The sequence below is a fragment of the Rattus norvegicus genome, chromosome 6 (genome assembly GCF_021556685.1).
Source record: "Rattus norvegicus strain SHRSP/BbbUtx chromosome 6, alternate assembly SHRSP_T2T, whole genome shotgun sequence".
Taxonomy (NCBI): domain Eukaryota; kingdom Metazoa; phylum Chordata; class Mammalia; order Rodentia; family Muridae; genus Rattus; species Rattus norvegicus.
The window spans coordinates 124,740,837-124,758,031 of NC_141539.1; the positions used below are offsets into that span (position 1 = coordinate 124,740,837).

General features: G+C 48.4%; 1 protein-coding gene across 47 annotated transcripts in view; it reads right to left on the reverse strand.

The window, feature by feature from the left end:
* The window catches only part of Foxn3 (forkhead box N3), a 381,706-nt gene that overhangs the window by 199,439 nt on the left and 165,072 nt on the right, over positions 1 to 17,195 (reverse strand). For 21 of the 47 annotated variants that reach the window (XM_087553380.1, XM_087553395.1, XM_087553387.1 and 18 more), the window contains 1 exon segment: positions 8,964 to 9,520. In XM_087553380.1, the coding sequence (XP_087409506.1) occupies positions 8,964 to 9,506 (543 nt within the window). In that variant the 5' untranslated portion in view covers positions 9,507 to 9,520. 47 annotated transcript variants of the gene reach the window in all.

Here is a 17,195-nt window from a genome sequence, read left to right on the forward strand (position 1 = left end):
CTGCCTCATCTTCTGCCTCCCAGCAGCTACCATGAAAGGACTGTCTGCCCTGTTCTTTTCTCTCAAACTCTAAGGAAATTTTCTAGAGCTTCCTTCTGAATCCATGGTTTCAGAAGTCCCAACCCCTAGGGATTGAACCTGAGTTTTTTTTTTTTTTTTAAACTCCCAGTCACCTCCCTCCCACAATCTTTCCCTTTCCCTTCTCCTCTGAGTGGGTGGGGGCCTCTGGGTATCCTCCCAATCCTGGCACTTCAAGTCTCTGTGAAGCTAGGAGCTTCCTCTCCCACTGAGGCCAGTCAAGGCAGCCCATATCCCATGTGCAGGCAACAGCTTTGGGGATAGCTGCCTTCCTGCCCTACCCCTTGAGTTGTTCAGGACCCACATGAGGTCAAACTGCACATCTGCTACATGATCGTAAAGGCCTAGGTCCAGCCCATTTATGTCCTTTGGTTGGTGGTTCAGACTCTGAGGGCCTCAAGGGTTCAAGTTAGTTGATTCTGTTGATCTTCCTGTGGCGTTCCTATCCCCTTCGGGACCCACAATCCTTTAACCCCAGTGGAGCAATGGAGACATCAACCCACCCACAAAACTTTCAACCCCAAATTTATCCTGTCTACAAGTAATACAAGCATGGGGAAAGGAGCAAAGACTGAGGGTTATACGACCAACCAGTAACCGGCCCAACTGGAGACACATCATTAATGCTACTCTCTATGCTTGCAGACAGGAGAATGCTGTCCTCTGAGAGGCTCCACCCAGCAGCTGACTCAGACAGTACAGACACCCGCAGCCAAACAGTGGATGGAGCTTGGGGATTCAGGAACCTTGGGGGTTCGGCTTGGGAACCTAGGGCTTTATATGCATGACGGTCAAGTGCTCTACCTCCGAACTCCAACTCCCAGTGGTTAAATAATTTCAGTAACGATGCGTAAAAAGGTAGAGCAGTTTCCCTGTGGTAACAATGCAGCTGATGTCATATCTTTTTATATTTATATTTTCAAAATGGAAACTTCCAAAAGGACTTTATCAAGTTTGCTGAATGATGAATGAATGAAGGGATGAATGAATGAATGAATAAGCGAGTGAATAAGCAGGCAAACAATAACTAGCTTACTTAAGAGGACAAGAAACATCTGTCTCTCATGTACTGTGGAGGATGAAGAAGAAGCCTGTCTGGAAGGAACGTATGGAAAGATCAGTCGGAAACATGGTCAAAGGGAGAACAATGATTTAGGGGGATGCTAACATGATGAGTCCACCAGACGGCAGGATCCGTGGCTCACAGATAAGAGCACTGGTTGTGCTTCCAGAAGACCCAGGTTTGATTCTCAGCACCCACATGGTGGCTCACCACTGTTCCAAGGAATCCAGAACCATCTCCTGACCTCTACAGGCAACAGACACACATGTGGTGCACAGACATGCATGCAGACAAAACACTATACACATAAAATAATGATTTTTTTAAAAGAAGGGGAAAAAAGGAAAGATTCCTGTTAGCTAGCTAGAAAGGGGTTAGCAACCTTGGAGGCAAATGAACACAATCCCTCCTCTACGTTCTGCTTGGACTCACCTCCTACTACCCCGGTGGCACCAGAAAGGAACACACTGAAATTGCCCTGTCTTAGGCCTCCTGACCAAAAGAATGAAATACATTTGATCTGCTCCAAGTATTAGAACACTGCACACTGTTGTCTCCTCTTGACTTGGTCTGATTTCTTGCTGTGAGGAAACGTTAGCCACTTGGGAGAGGCCGAAGAGTGTGTTACACTTACAGGTTAGCCCATCACCAAGGAAACCCAGGAAAGAACTGGGACAGTGCTGCTCACGGGCTGCACCTCCTGGTTTGCTTTCTTATACACCCCAGGACCACTTGCCCAGGGATGGCACTGACCACAGCAGGCTGGGCCCCTTACATCAACGGACAATAAGAAAATGCCCCAGAGCTTGCTAACAGGAGTCTCTCATGGGGGCACTCACTCGGTTGTCAACCCTCTTTTCCGACTAACTTTAGATCTGGCCAGGACGCCCCATCCTCCACCCCACCCCAGTGAAGCTGATTCACCTGAAGATAAGCCTAGGAGATGGGAGGAAGAACTCCCCTTTAGTGGAACCAGACGCTCTCCCTCACTGCAGCTGTGCCTGCTTTCCTAGTTCTAATTCACCTTCTGTCTTCCCGATGCTCACCAGGCATGCTTCCCCTGACACATTAGGCCAGAGGTTCTCAAACTGTGAGTCTCGAACCCTTCGGCAAACCTCTGGCTCCAAAAGTATTTATTTACATTATAGTTCATAACAGCAGCAAAATTACAGTTATGAAGTAGCAACAAAAGTAATGTCACTGTTGAGGGTCAGCACAACTTGAGGAACTGTATTAAAGGTAGCATTCAAAAGTCCGAGAGCCACTGCTCTACGCTTTCCCTGCCTCCCGGCCTCCCTTGACCACCATCCTGATAAAAATTCAACCTCAACAAGAAGATGGAGACTTTCCAACGGTCTATTAGAAACTTAAAGGTCACTGAGGAAAGCCCCATCCCTCATACACAGCTTTGGACCCCAACTCCTGTGACCCTACTGGGCAGATTTTAAAGAAAAGGATAGTATCGCAGTCTCTACACAGAGTCCCCATGCATCTTTAAAATGTATACCCAGAGAGAGGAGGAAGTAACACAGTCACAGCTCGTAAAGATTTAAAACACTTAGAAGGCTCGTGTGTGGAGGTGCGGTAGCTTTAATCCTGGCGCTAGAGAGGCAGAGGCAGGCAGAGCCCTCAGTTCAAGGCCAACCTGGTCTACATAGAGAATCCCAAGCCAGTCAGAGGTACATAGGAGACCTTGTCTCAAAAACATAAATTAAAAAAACCCTAAATATATAAACAAATATAAATATAAATATAAACAAAAAACCCTACAATGTATGATGGGGAGGAAGGTAGAGATATAAAAGGTTTGGTCAGAGCTATTAAGAGGAGTCTAATGTACAACAATGCCAAGCAACCAGAGCTTCCAGGGACTAAGCCACTACCTAAAGACTATACATGGACTGACCCTGGACTCCGACCTCATAGGTAGCAATGAATATCCTAGTAAGAGCACCAGTGGAAGGGGAAGCCCTGGGTCCTGTTAAGACTGAACCCCCAGTGAACTAGACTGTGGGGGGGGAGGGTGGCAATGGGGGGAGGGTTGGGGAGGGGAACACCCATAAGGAAGGGGAGGGGGGAGGGGGACGTTTGCCCAGAAACCGGGAAAGGGAATAACACTCGAAATGTATATAAGAAATACTCAAGTTAATAATAAAAAAATAAATAAATAAAAAAAAAGAGGAGTCTATTCACATGACTTTATATCCAAAGGAAGAAATTTAACTTGACGTGACATTCTGGTAAGGAATGAAGACTCACTATTGTCGCCTAAGAGTTAATCCAAAGGTGGGCAGGAGAGATGGCTCCCCAGAACCAGTACTGCTCCTGCAGAGAGCTTAGTTATCAGCATCCCAACTGCCTGTGACTGCAATTCTGGAAATCCGATGCCTCCTCTAATGTCTGCACACACTCACACACTCACACATGCACTCTGACACAAAAGGCAGAGCTGTCTTCCTCCTAAAGAAATCACCAGTTAAATATATACTGCCCGGTATACACCTGGAAACAAATTCTCTGGGAGGGAGGCGGGAATAAAAGGCCATTATGCATGAGGAAAACTGTCAGATTGTTACTCATGGTGGTGCACACCTCTAGGCAGCACTCAGGAGGCAGAGGCAGGCAGAACTCCAAGTTCCGGGCCTGCCTGGTCTACAGAGTGAGTTCCAGGCCAGCCAGGGTATATAGAGAACTGTCTCTAAAACAAAACAAGACAAAACAAAACACGAAAACCAGAAAGAATCACATCTTACCAGGAGGCAGCAGGACAGAATAACTGTGAAGGCCAGGACTGGAGGAGAATGTGTGTGAGTGCACACCTACACTTACTGTGTCTCTCCTGTTTGCCCTCTAGGGTTCTGTGTGCTGCATATCCCCGGAATTAGTCCGGACTTTATTCTCCTATGCTATGGCATGACTGGTCCCTCTGGGCACAACATGGCAGTGCCACTGTGCCTATGATGACCTTGCTTAGCATGTCCAATCTAACAAAAGAAAAAGAGAAAGGAGAGAGGGAAGGGAAAAAAAAAAAAACCTAAGCAAACAAGATCTCAAGAACAAGGCAGAATTCATCAGCACTTGATAGGCTGCCACTGAACTCAGTAGGGGGTCAACAATGCCTCAGACACCCAAGACCCCAAGGCCAACAGCAGCACTGCACCACTTCCAGCACTGCTCCCACAGGCAAGAAAACTGAGGTTCCAACATGGCCAGGCACTGCCAACCCCTAACACCAGACTCTGAGTCCTGCTCCGAACTCAGTCCTGGATTGGCTAAACCACGGGGCCACCTCTACAGACCAAAATGGTCTTCAAAGCTGCCGGCCTTGCATATAGTAAGCACATTTTGTACACTGTTTCTTTTATAAACCTTCTGATGATGAGACGTTTCTATTAAAGTGGCAAGAAGGGAAATAAATAAAAAGCACGGAAACAGAAACTCACATACCTGCTCCATTCTCATCTAGACTGCAAAAATTAACTGCATTCTTACTCCTCATTTGCAAGTCCCCAGAGAAGCCAGCACATGCTCAATACAAGTCCAGATACTTGTGTCTACGAGGGAAAAAATGATCCCAGACTTTAAAACAACATGACCTTGATGGATCTCAGCAAGTGGAAGTTCGCACAGGACAGGGGGCAGCTGATCCCTGTGAACCAGGCTTGACCACGGCATAACCATGGCAAGCTGAGCAGGCTTCAGGAGCACGGTTCCTCCCTCAACAAACTGAGTTCCCAGGGAAGGGGGCTGGAAGTCAGCAGATCATCCGGGAGCATAGTTCCCTTCCAGGGGATGGAGACAAACTCAGGGACATCACAAGGAAGCAAGCAAGGTGTAAAGTACTCTGAAGACCCAAGTGCTGGCTGTCTTTAAAAGAGAGAGTGAGACCAGGTAGTGGCGGTGGTGTAAGCCTTTAATCTAGCACTCAAGAGGCAGAGACAGGAGGATCCCTGAGACCAGGCCAACCTGGTCTACAAATGAAGTTCCAGTAATACCAGGGCTACGCAGAGAAACCGTATCTCAAAAAAAAAAAAAAAAAATTAATTAAAAAAAAAAAAAAATAGTGAGGTGGAGGAGGAGACCAGGGGGAAAGGAGCGGGGAGAGGAGCAATATACTCAAAAAAGCAAACCCTGTAAGAGATCCCACGACCAAGTGTAACCCTGCACAAGCCATGTTGGGGGTCCTAATTCAAACATCTAACAACCTTGGATATTGGATATCATGGCTTAGATGACATAAGCCTTTCTAATGTTGGGGGTAGTAGGGAGGCAGGGATAAGAGGAAGGAGGACTGAACAGACATTCTGGCGTTATAGCTGCATAACAGATTACGGATGATTCTCCTACACTCTAAAGTATGCTGAAATAAAATGACTCACAATCTAAACTTTCCTCAAAGTACTTTGGCGGTAGCAACAGCAACAAAAAAAAAAAAAAAAAAAAAAAAAGAATGAAGCCAGACAATTCTCATTAAACCCTAACTCTAGACATGGATCACCGAGTGACAGGAGACCAAACTCGTATTATTCTACCCACTCTGGCTAGCTAAAAATGCCCGTGATTAAACAGAAACAAACTTAACCTGTCTTTTGAAGCACTCTGAGAGATAAAACAGAAGCAATGTCATATTTTCTCTTGACTTAATTGAGAGAAAAGGTTCTCAATGAAATCTGAACACTCAGGGAAAAGAACTAAACGCATGCCTGCAATCCCAGCAGGGGAGGTGGAGACAAGAGGGCCAGGAGTTCAAGGTTCCCCAAAGCTAAATGTCAAGTTCAAGGCTTACCTATTTGAGGCCCTGTCTCAAAACAAACAAACTGACCAACAAATGAAAGATGAAAGGTCGCTCCCTGGTTCCAGGACCTTACCTATAACACCTAAGGACCTTGAAAATTCTGACTGTCAACTTTCCCAGCCCACCTCAGAACCAAATCTCAAGGGTGGGGCCTGAGAGGTGGTACCAGCGCTAAGCGCCTTGCTTGGGTGACTGAGATGCAATCTAGAAGGTTCCTTCCTTCTCCAGGGGCCCAGCCAAACAGTAGTCCAGCAGGGTCCATGTTCCAAGCCCCAGGGGAGAAGGATTCCACAGGATCCTACATCCTCCTCACTGCTATGCAAGCTTAAAACCCTGTTCTCCAATTTTAAAAACATACCAAGGGGCTGGGGATTTAGCTCAGTGGTAGAGCGCTTACCTAGGAAGCGCAAGGCCCTGGGTTCGGTCCCCAGCTCCGAAAAAAAGAACCACAAAAAAAAAAAAAAAAACATACCAAAAGAATCAAAACAAACAAACAAAGGAGGTGGCCTGGCTAACTCGGTGTATACAGTGTGCCAGGCCTCCATTCTCTGTCATCTGACAGCGCAGTTCTCGCCAACGTCTGGGTGTGTTCAGACATTCATGTTGAGGTTGAGCCTCCTGCCAAAGCAGAACTCCCTGAGAAGAAAACAAGTGTATCTACAGAGCCTAAGGGACTCTCGCTGGGCAATGGATCAGCAAGAATGCCTTCCCCTTTACGTAGCAAATCCAGGAGAAAACCCCCAGTGAACAGGTCAGGGCTAGGGCTCTGGCTGCACTGACTATGCCTGACACTTGAACAGCCACCAGAGGCCTCCAGCTCACCCAAGGAAGAGAGAAGAAAAGAGGAGGGGGAAAACAAAACCAACCCACAACCATAGCTTTGTTCTAACAGCACCAAACCGCTGGGAACAAATTCGCAGCCACAAAACTGACTGGCATTTGATCAGAGACACATCAACACAGGTCACTGCCTCAGCTGGGACGGCAGAACTCAACAATTCAGAAAATTAACAAGCTCAAGTCCTACAAAACTCTCCCTGCCAACAGGTATCAGTGTTTGCTGAGACTGACAACCCAACACCACTGGGGGAAAAAAAAAAAAAAGTGACTCCAAGAATCCAGTGTGAGGCTGGGCAGGGCTGGGTAGACCCTCCCGGTGAGGTCTGACCATCCTGCGCTCTGCAGCAAGGCAGGGTAAGGAGTAAAGAATCTTTGTGCGTCTCACTGCAGGCTTGGAGCTGGTCCTGTCTAACGTTTCAGAGTTCGCACTAGCTAAATTACTTTTATTTGCCGTGGTCTTATGTCAAACATGGGGACGCAGGCATGCTATAACTTGCAGAAAGGATGACATGGAGCTAAAGGCCCTGTTCACTCTCCTCAGCGGCAAGCGGCTCTGGGGGCCTGACTGGAACACTCCTGGCCCCATTCTGAGCTTAGACTTCCTTACTCATGCTTGCTCTCTCTTGCCTCAAGAAGTGACCTATAGAAAAGTGTTTGATGCCACAGCCTGGCTCTTTGAAAGAGAACAGTTTTTAAGTTTTCAGAATGATCCCAAAGAGTGGGACAGAGTCTAGAGAGTGGTCTCCAGTGCTGGAGAGATGGCTCAGCGGTTAAGAGCACTGGCTACTGTTCCAGAGGTCCTGGCTGGGGATTTAGCTCAGTGGTAGAGCGCTTACCTAGGAAGCGCAAGGCCCTGGGGTCCCCAGCTCCGGAAAAAAAAAAAAAAAAAAAGAACCAGAGGTCCTGAGTTCAGTTCCCAGCAACCACATGGTGGCCCACAATCATTTATAGTGAGAAATGGCGCCTTCAGGCCTGCAAGCATGCATGCAGGCAGGCAGAATGCTGTATACGTAATTAATGTTAAACAAAAATAAAAACAAATAGGTTTGGAGAGTGGTCTCCAGATGTTTAACCTGAGACAAAGGAAAGACTGGGTACCCAGAGATAACAGATTGCACCGTGTAAGGGGCATGCCTTGAGCCTTACAGATGTATATAAACTAAGGACCTGGAAAAGAAGGTTCCTACACACATGTGAGCACACCCTGACAACATCAGCCTCAGCAAGCAATGGCTCAGAGGTTAAGAGCTCATGGTTCCTGCAGCAGAACCAAGTTCAGTCCGCAGCACCCACAGTGGACGGCTCACAACCACCTGTAAATCCGGCTCCAAGAACTTCGGATACCTCTGGCCTCTAACGGCACCTGCACTTGTGTGTGTCCACGGGCACATGCACGAACAGTCATTTTCTCTCTCTCTCTCTCTCTCTCTCTCTCTCTCTCTCTCTCTCTCTCTCTCTCTCTCTCATCAATTAACAGTGAGAACCTTCACACTGGCAGTTTCCAAGCTTCATGTTGCCAAACACGTATAACACCAGGTTTCCTAGAAGTCTCTGATTGGTCTGGAGTCAGTGAGTATGTTCAAGTATCTTTCTTTTTTTTTTTTTTCTTTTTCTTTTTTTCGGAGCTGGGGACCGAACCCAGGGCCTTGCGTTTGCTAGGCAAGCGCTCTACCACTGAGCTAAATCCCCAACCCCTCAAGTATCTTTCAACAGGGCAGCATCTCCTATTCTACTTATTCCAGAAGCCTGAGAAGTTGCCTTTTCCCCGATACTCAGAAAGAAGCTGCCATTTTTCTGCAGTCCTTTATGGCGATTTTCCTAATACACAGACCCCTCCGTTAACACACTAGGTATTGCCACGTAGATCTTTGAATTTTAAAACCCAACTGGCCCAACCATGTGGAAGGAAGACAGGAACGAAGAAGACGCTGGGTTGGCAAAGCTCAACTGTGTGATTCCGTGAAATCATATCAGGGTACCTCTCAAGAGACCCCTCCACCCCCGACACACCCAAAAGAAAGTATAACCAAGGAAGTTTCCCCACAATTACCCGATGCGATGTGTTAAATTACCCATTCGCGACTACTTCATCGTGGTAAATATATATTCATTTTTAATGCTGAAAATTTCAATTAGAAATGAGAGATAAATAAATGAACCCAGTTCCAGAAGACACGGGCGCCTTACCTGACTCCTCTCTTTGTCCACTTTCTTGAAACACTTATTCAGGGACAAATTATGTCTCACTGAGTTCTTCCACCCAGTAGGTGCATTTGCAAAATACGGGAAATGTTCTAAGATCCAGTTGTAGATATCCTTCACTGGCAGGCGCTTGGTTGGAGAGTCCTCAATGGCCATGAATATGAGGCAGCTAAAAGAGTAGGGGGGCTTGCAGTTGGGGTTCTGCCTGGCATCGTAGGGCATGTCCGAGTGGGCGGGGGACGGCGGGGTATCATCGTCCAGGTCCTGCACGGGACTGACACTCCTCAGGACCGACTCCCCAAAGCTCTTCAGTAAGTTTTTGCTCTCGTGCAACCAGTTCAGGTTGGTCAGCTCTTCATCTTCCATGGTCCCCTCTTCTAATCTGATGTCAGGCAGAGGGAAGTCGAGATCATCATCTTCCTGGAGGGCCTTGGAGAAACCACTGCCCCGGTACCGCTGACTCAGTCCACTGGACACACTGATTCCTGAGCTCTCGGGCTTCTTACTGGCAGGCATGACTGGACCCATTTACGTGAAGGCTCCTAGGAAGGACAAGGCAGAGAGGTAATGAGCTGGAGAAGTTCAGAACAGGAATCGGTTCAGTCCCCACCTGACTCACTCTCCTCCAACTACAAGGTGATGGTACATCAGGATTCCTGCATGGCAGTCACGAGGGCCCACGTACAGTTACACAATGAGAAAAAAGGAGCCCAGAGTGCCAGCAGAATGGTGACTGGATGGGCCTTTAAATAAAACAAAACTGAAGATATCTGTGGCACTTTAAATGTGCAAACATACCATAAAAGGAATCAGCGATTTCACACAGAGGCTCCTCCCTGGGTCCACAGTCGCTCCCTGTGACCTAGGAGAAGTTATTACTACTTAAGTGTCATCCATCCTCTATGATACATGGATATACCCAGAGCACACAAACTTCTCAAAAGACTCAGACAAACACAGCAAGGTAAGTGTAATGGGCAACTACTGTGGCTTTTGTATTATCAGACGCACTGTTTATACTTCTCAAAGAGAAAAGGGCTAGATCTGAAAGTATTCACTCAACTGTAATCCCAGAACACCTGTACTCCCGACATTCTTGAGGCTAAGGCAGGAGGATTGATAGTTCAAGGCCAAGCTAGGCTACAGGAGATCCAATCTCAGAAAAGGGGGTAGGGGGGCTGACAAGATGGCTTATTGGTTAAGGGGGCTTGCTGACAAGCCCGATGGGCTGAGTTTGATCACCCAGACCTACATGATGCAGAGACAATCACTCCAGTCATTTGCCTTCCGACCTCCACTACACACACACACACACTAACTCGCGTGCGCACACAGGTGTGTAAATTTTCTCACTGTAAGTAAATAATAGAGATGAGAAGGAAGGCAATCCCATAAGAAGATTCTCATTAGGGCCTTGGAAGTAAAACTGTAACCAGAGGCCACTGATTTGACTGCTTGGTTTTATCTTTTTTCCCCCCACAAAGATTGCAAGGAAAGAAATCACAACTTTAATTGCATTTGACAAGTATAAACCAGGACAGGGGATTCTGCAGACTACAACTTGACTAAGTACATTCAATTTAAGGACATCTCCAAAGAGAAAAAGTTGTGTGACCTCAGGCACTGAGAAATAAGCGAGAATGAAGGATAAGCCAGTGAAGAAAATAAAGTTGGGAGAGCAACTAGAAACTTCAACAGGAAGGCAAATTCAACAGAAATTGTAACAGATCCTACCCAGCCCGAAGCATCTCCACTCTTATCAACGACCTAGAACAGAGAGTAAAAGCAGCGTGTGACAAGAAAATACACGGAGATGTCAAATTTACCAACAGGATCACCCCTACAGGCACACCCCTCTGGTAGACAACTCGAGATAAAAGCGACAATGGATCTTTCACTGGCTGTGCGCAGGGCTAAAACCACAGGCTTAGATTTGAGAGCCTCTCCTCTTTTGGCTCAATGAGGAATTAAAGCAATGCACCTAGAGAAGGACGAACACATCTAAAGCAAGCAAATGGTTAGCCCCAGCTCCTAAGTAGCCATGAACACGGCATCTAAACGGACCACTGTCTCAGCACAGGAAGTTCTAGAACTGGGTTCTAGAAAGCTCTACGCAGAGCTCCAAACAAAGAGGCGACATGCCTGCATGCCACAGCTCTCTTTCCCACCAGCCCGACGGAGACACCAGAGGCACAGCTCCCAAGTGGATAGGAGATGCCATCTCTAAGAGGGGGGAAAAAAAAACTCCACAGGGCATCCCAGTCCAAACGAGTCAGGCCAGTCCAGAAGAACCCAGTTCACCCAAGGAAATATTCCTGCCCAAAAAGGGAGTTCATCTACATAATCATCGTGAATGTTATAGAAAATGCTAGCTCTTATCTCCAGGCTTGGAGCTATTTAATGAACCCAGCCTGATACAGCTTTTAACTTCCTAATGAAGAAATCAAGGCCAGCTTGTCTCCAAGATTCCCCTAGAAAAGGTTCTAATTGCCTGCGTATCCACACACAAGAGAACTACCCAGCCAGTGGAAGTCAACTTTAGCACCAAATGAAAGTTTTATGTCTCCTGAGCTTCCAAACAAGAAAATTATATCATGGCTGACAGTAAAGTAATTTAATTGCACTGTTGCTATGACAACATACTGCTCTCTTTCTTTTTAATTTGCTTATTTGTCAGTGGCTTCCCAAAGGAACTAACATGCTATTCTCCAGGTTTTCTTTTGTTTTCAACAAACACTGCCAGTAACGTGGTCCTATATGAAAAACAAATTTGGATGCCAGGGCCAAGAAGAGGTGGTCTGGAGGGTTTCTAACCCCTAGATTATGTGTTTCCCCAAACTCTCCACTAACTACATTCCCTACAAATTCCTGGCTTTACAAGAGCATGGAAGGCTTCTTACCATCTCTGTCCTTCTATATTACATCAAAACAAACAATTCCCAGAAACCACAGCTGAAGAGTTTTCCATTATATCTCAAGTACGAAATTTTCCAAATCTCCTTTCCCTTCTTATTTTAGAGGGGCGGAGGGGTAGTGTGAGTCTGAGGTCAAGCAAACATTTTTTTTGTTTTTAATCTGCGGTTAATAATGTTACTCTAAACAGTTATCCACCAGTGACCGCCTGAAGTTAATGCTTACGTCTCACACACCCTCCTTTTGTTTTCATTTTTTTATGACTTCCTGTGTTTTTTAATCTTCCTTTCTTTCTTTCTTTCAACGAAGAAAATGGAGTAGAAACGCTTACTTTTTTGGCTAATAGCAGAACGTCTCCAAATAACTGACAACGCCATTACTGCCCAGGTCTGAACAGATGTTGGTGGTGAACTTTTTAAAAAGTTGAGAAATCTTTCTCAACCAAAGCTGGGCAGTCGCGAGTTTGGGGGACCGGGAACCTCCCCCTCCTTGCGCGCGCACGCACGCACGCGCTCCACTCCCTTTTACTGTACTTGTCAAAAACATTTCAAGGGGACCAACGAAGGCAGCGATTGGCTGGGCTCTGCGTCAATCAGCGGCGTTGCCAGGCAACGGGAAAACTGCTCTTCTCCGCGTACACAGGGCAATTGGGAGCACACATACCTTCACTGCTGGTCAGATGTCATAAACCTTTTATTGGCCGCAGCGTGGCGAGACTAAAACAAATCAATACGCGCCCACCATCCCCTTAGCTCGCGCGAGGCCCAGAAAGGCGTGCAAAGAGTCAGGGTGCGGAAGAGGGCCCTGCGGATCTCGGGATGCTCGCGGCCCGTGCTGAGCGTGCTCGGCTAGGGAGGGGATCTTTGTTAGGCGCCTGTTCGCGGTCCTGGGGTCAGGAGTTGATGTGCACCCTCTGCCAGACTCGGATTGCTGAGGATGCCTGTTCCACAGACAATACCAACTCTGTCGCTCTCCGAGTCTGAGGGGAAACCGAGGCACGCGAAACCGACAGCACGTCAGGGCAGGAAACTCCTGGGCGGGCAACTTCCCGGCTCTGGACTCGGGTCCCCCCACCCCGGATCGAGCTTGGCGTGCCCCAGCACTGCGAGCCCCGTCCCCATGCCGCCACGACCGCTCTCGAACGCGGACCCCAGCCTGGGTGGTGCGGGCGGGCGCGGGCACGGACTCACCTGGCCGAGCGCGGCGCGGGGCCGCCGCTGCCTTCAGCGCAGCCGACAAAGTTTCGCTGGCGCCCAGCGGGCATCGCTCGGGGTCCCGCAGCGGACGCTCGAGCCCTGGGCGGGCGTCGGGGGGCGGCCGCGGATGCGGGCGGCAGGGGTGAGGGGAGCGGCGCGGCATGGGCCCCGAGCGAGCGTCCGCGGGCGCCGTGTCCTCCCGCCGGCCCCGCCGCTCTCCACGCCCCGTCCCGCCTCCCGCTCGCCTCCGCTGCGGCGCGTCGGGGCCGGGGCGCGCCGAGCTGCGAGAAATTGTTTCCACTGCAAACAAAAAAAGGCGACACATGACCAGGCAGGAGGAGGGGAAGCGCGGGGAGGGAGGGGCGGAGGGAGCCGGAGAGACGGAAAACGTGGGCTGGGCGACCCCGGGCTGCGGCGCGGGTCCGCAGGGAGGCCCTTTGGCCAGGCTGGGTCCCCGGGCTCCTATGCAGCACCCGGGAACCCCAGGGGAGCCGGGCAGGTGGCGCGTGGCCGGCCCCCTCCCCTGCTTCAGGCCACACGGGCGGTGCTGCGCAGCTGGCAACGTGTCGCCGCAGCGCTTTTACCCCGGCCGCCTGCCTTACAAGGCTCGAAAGTAAAAATAAAAAGAATTACGACGCGAGCGAGGCTTCTGAGGGTGAGGAGAGAAGATTCCACTTCGCTCCAACTACTACTGCAGCACTCCAGAGGCGGGTCCAGTCCTCCTCCACCATGCACCTCTTGCCTGGGACGGAAAAACTGATCCCCAGCCTAGGTTGTCTTGGTTTAGGAGGACAGGAGGATGGCTGCAACTACCGAGGGAGAGGTGAACCCCAAAGGCAACGTCAGTGGGTTCACCCCAGTGGGCTGGACTAAGGTCCCCATCCGACTTCTACATCTGGAAAGAAAATAAGTCTCCATCCTTCACCATTTTGAGTTTCATCAACTAAAACGATAATCCCCACCCCCCATCCCCCAATAGTGCAGCCACTTCTCCCAGTCTCCAGACACCTCTAGAGAATGGCCACCCACTGCTCAAGGCACAACAGCAGGCTGTCTTTGGTGAGGATGAAAGTAGAGTCCAATAGGACACCCTGCTGGTGACATAAATAAAAATAGGATTGCGCACCACTCCCAGGTAGCTAGGCAAGCAGGTTCTACTGAGAAGCCCAAAGCCATCCTCCCACGCCCACCAGAAAAGTGGACAGCTATGAAGAGCTATCTGTGAACTGAGCAACCCAGCCGGGCAGGAACTTTTATCATAAACAGACAGGGAGACAGAGAGAAATACCACGCGCTTCTGAGAAGTTTGTTTCAAAAGAACAAGAAAACCCCAAACCAATCTGAGATTAAATCCTCCACTTAACAAAACTTCAAGATTAGGCAGGCGGCAGGAAATCCACGGCAATTCAGACTCACAGACTTCGATACTTGCCAAACACCCAGAAGACTTGGAGAAGCCCAAGGTAGCCTGAGGTCATCCAGCACCACCTTCTATGTTACTGAGCACATCTTGTGACTAAGCAGAAGGTACCGGGTGGCGGGCACATTAGATCATCTCTAGAGTCTCACACCAGTGATTCTAAGGCGCACTACCAGTAACCAAAACCAGGACAAGGTCAGTCACCTGTGGCTCAGCTAGGGCAGGTCCCCCTCCTATAACAGCATGTCACTTGACAATGCTTAATCCCCATCAAAGGAATCAGGTCAGAACCCACCTTAGAGAATTTGTACTCTTCAGGCTGTCTTGGGCTGCTAGCCCTCCCAAAGCCCCTCACACACTACCTAGGCATCTCTTTACATAAAGTAGGCCGGGCACATTATTTCCAACCCAGTCCTTCTTCCTAGGTTCAAAAAGCAGGAATGTGAGTTTCCTATGTTCAAAATGAAGGTGATTATGCCTGAACTATGTCATTCCTAAGACTCGGTGCAGTGCCAACTGTTAGCCTCCTAGTATGTGGCCTGGTCATGCCAAATCAGCGAAAATTAAACACACATAACAAGTTTAGGTTCTAAGAAGCCATCAGGAGAGGGAGGAGCACAGTGAGTGAGGGAAGCCACCTTTAAGGAGCTGGCCTTTTCTTTCCTTTCTCTCTGAGGGTTTTTGGTTTCTTACATCCACAAACCGAGTAGCTAGCTTGTCTGGAGAAGCATATGAGAAACATCTGGAAAGCCAACCTCAGTCCCAATACCCTAAGATGGGGGTCCTAGATGTACACATCAAAAGAGACCCCCCCCCCCGGGATGACTGTGCTGACAAACCTCTACCTCAGGCAGGAGGCGGAAAAGGCACGACAAACAGAGTATGACTCGATATCTGATTTTTTTTTTTCCCTTTCCATTAGAAACATGCTAAGAAATGTCAGGTGGTGCTGTCCTAAAGAGAGAACGGTAGGCCGATAAGGTAGGCAGACCTTGTCTGATGTGCAAGGTCCACGGGTCTGCCTGCCTGCTGATCTGAAATGGGCCCAACCAGACCTTTGCTGTAAGCCAGAGAGAGCTTCCTGTGCCCTCCTCCAACTGTGATTCCACAGATCTCTGGCTCAGGGACAGGTATCCTTGTCATTAGCATTCAGGGGCCAAATTCCTGTAGGAATAGCCTCGTGCTCAATTTTCCTGGTGTGCCTTCCAAACATACCGTTATATCTTGGGTGCCAAGAAACCTCAGGCAAGCCAAATAACTTAAACTATTGTTTTGAACAGATATTTGACCACAGACTCCTATCTCAGACCCAGAACTCACGTTAGAAAACATTTCTTTCCTTTCTTTCGTTTTGTTGTTGTTTTATTGTTTTGGGATTCAGTTTTTGGTTTTGTTTTGCCCCAGCCTCCCCAAGCCCCAGACGGGGTTTCTCTGTGTAGCTCTGGCTGTCCTGGAACTCACTCTGTAGATTGAAGCTGGCCTCAGACTCACAGAGAGTCACCTGCCTCTGCTTCCCGAGTACTAGGATTAAAGTCTTATGCCACCGCTGCCCAGCAGCATCTATTTTCTGATTGGTGACTTGATGGGACCACTCCAGACCCCGTCTGGATATAGGAACCAAAAGACTTGAGTTCTGAGACAGTCAACCCAAGTCAGTGTAGGCCTCCGTTCCTCCTTCACGGTTCTTAATAGAACAGCTGGTAGTCCCTCAAAGCATTGATAACTAAGTAGATACTAAGAGAGACCTTGCTGTAGGTGCAAAGACTTGAGGAAGGCCTGGAAAGGGGGCCCTCCGGTCCAAGGTAATATCAACTGGTTCTAGAAAAAAAAACAAAAAACAAAAAAACAAAAAAAAAGCAGGCACAAGATGGAGCCCCACAGCAGGCAGCTGAGCTGATTGCACGGAACTGGGGAAGCCTACATGCAATTCCTCTTTCCTTTCCCTCCCTCCAGCACAAGGTATTTCTTGCTTCTTGCCAATACAGCCACTCTCCTCTCCTCCCTGCAGATCGGCTCACTTATGGTCACACATGGCTTCCCAGTGAATAGTTCTTGAAGCCTTCTGGGAGCTGGGGATTTAGCTCAGTGGTAGAGAGCTTACCTAGGAAGCGCAAGGCCCTGGGTTCAGTCCCCAGCTCCGAAAAAAAAAAAAAAAAAAAAAAAGAACCAAAAAAAAAAAAGAAGCCTTCTGATTTTAGCATCCACTACCTGCAGACTGTCTCAAGACTTCTGCTCTCCAGTTTAAATCCTCAGGGAAATCATCTGACTTCATCATTTGACTCCACCCCCCAGCGCCCACAGCACAAGAGCGAGGGGCAAAGCATGTGGTAGACTATCAGATGCAACAGGCTCAGGGAACGGAGAGTAGATAATTTTGTAAAGAAGAGATCTGATAAATATGGTTGGGAGTTAGGCCTGGCAAAATGTAGGTGTACCCTAGACCTGAGTTGTTTGTCCCGCAAAGTCCTTAAAAGCCACCTGGGAAGCCACTCCTTAAAATATCCTTAATCCCAATATCCTTAAGTAGGGTCCTAGCAATGTATATCAAGAAAGCACCCCATGGAGTGGTTGTTCTGAAAACCTCTCCTCCGGGTAGAAAAGTGCAAACAGACTTATTGAGTATAACTTGATTGTGTTCAAAATGCCCTTGTTTGTTGAACAAACATTTACCAAGCATTAGGTTAGGTG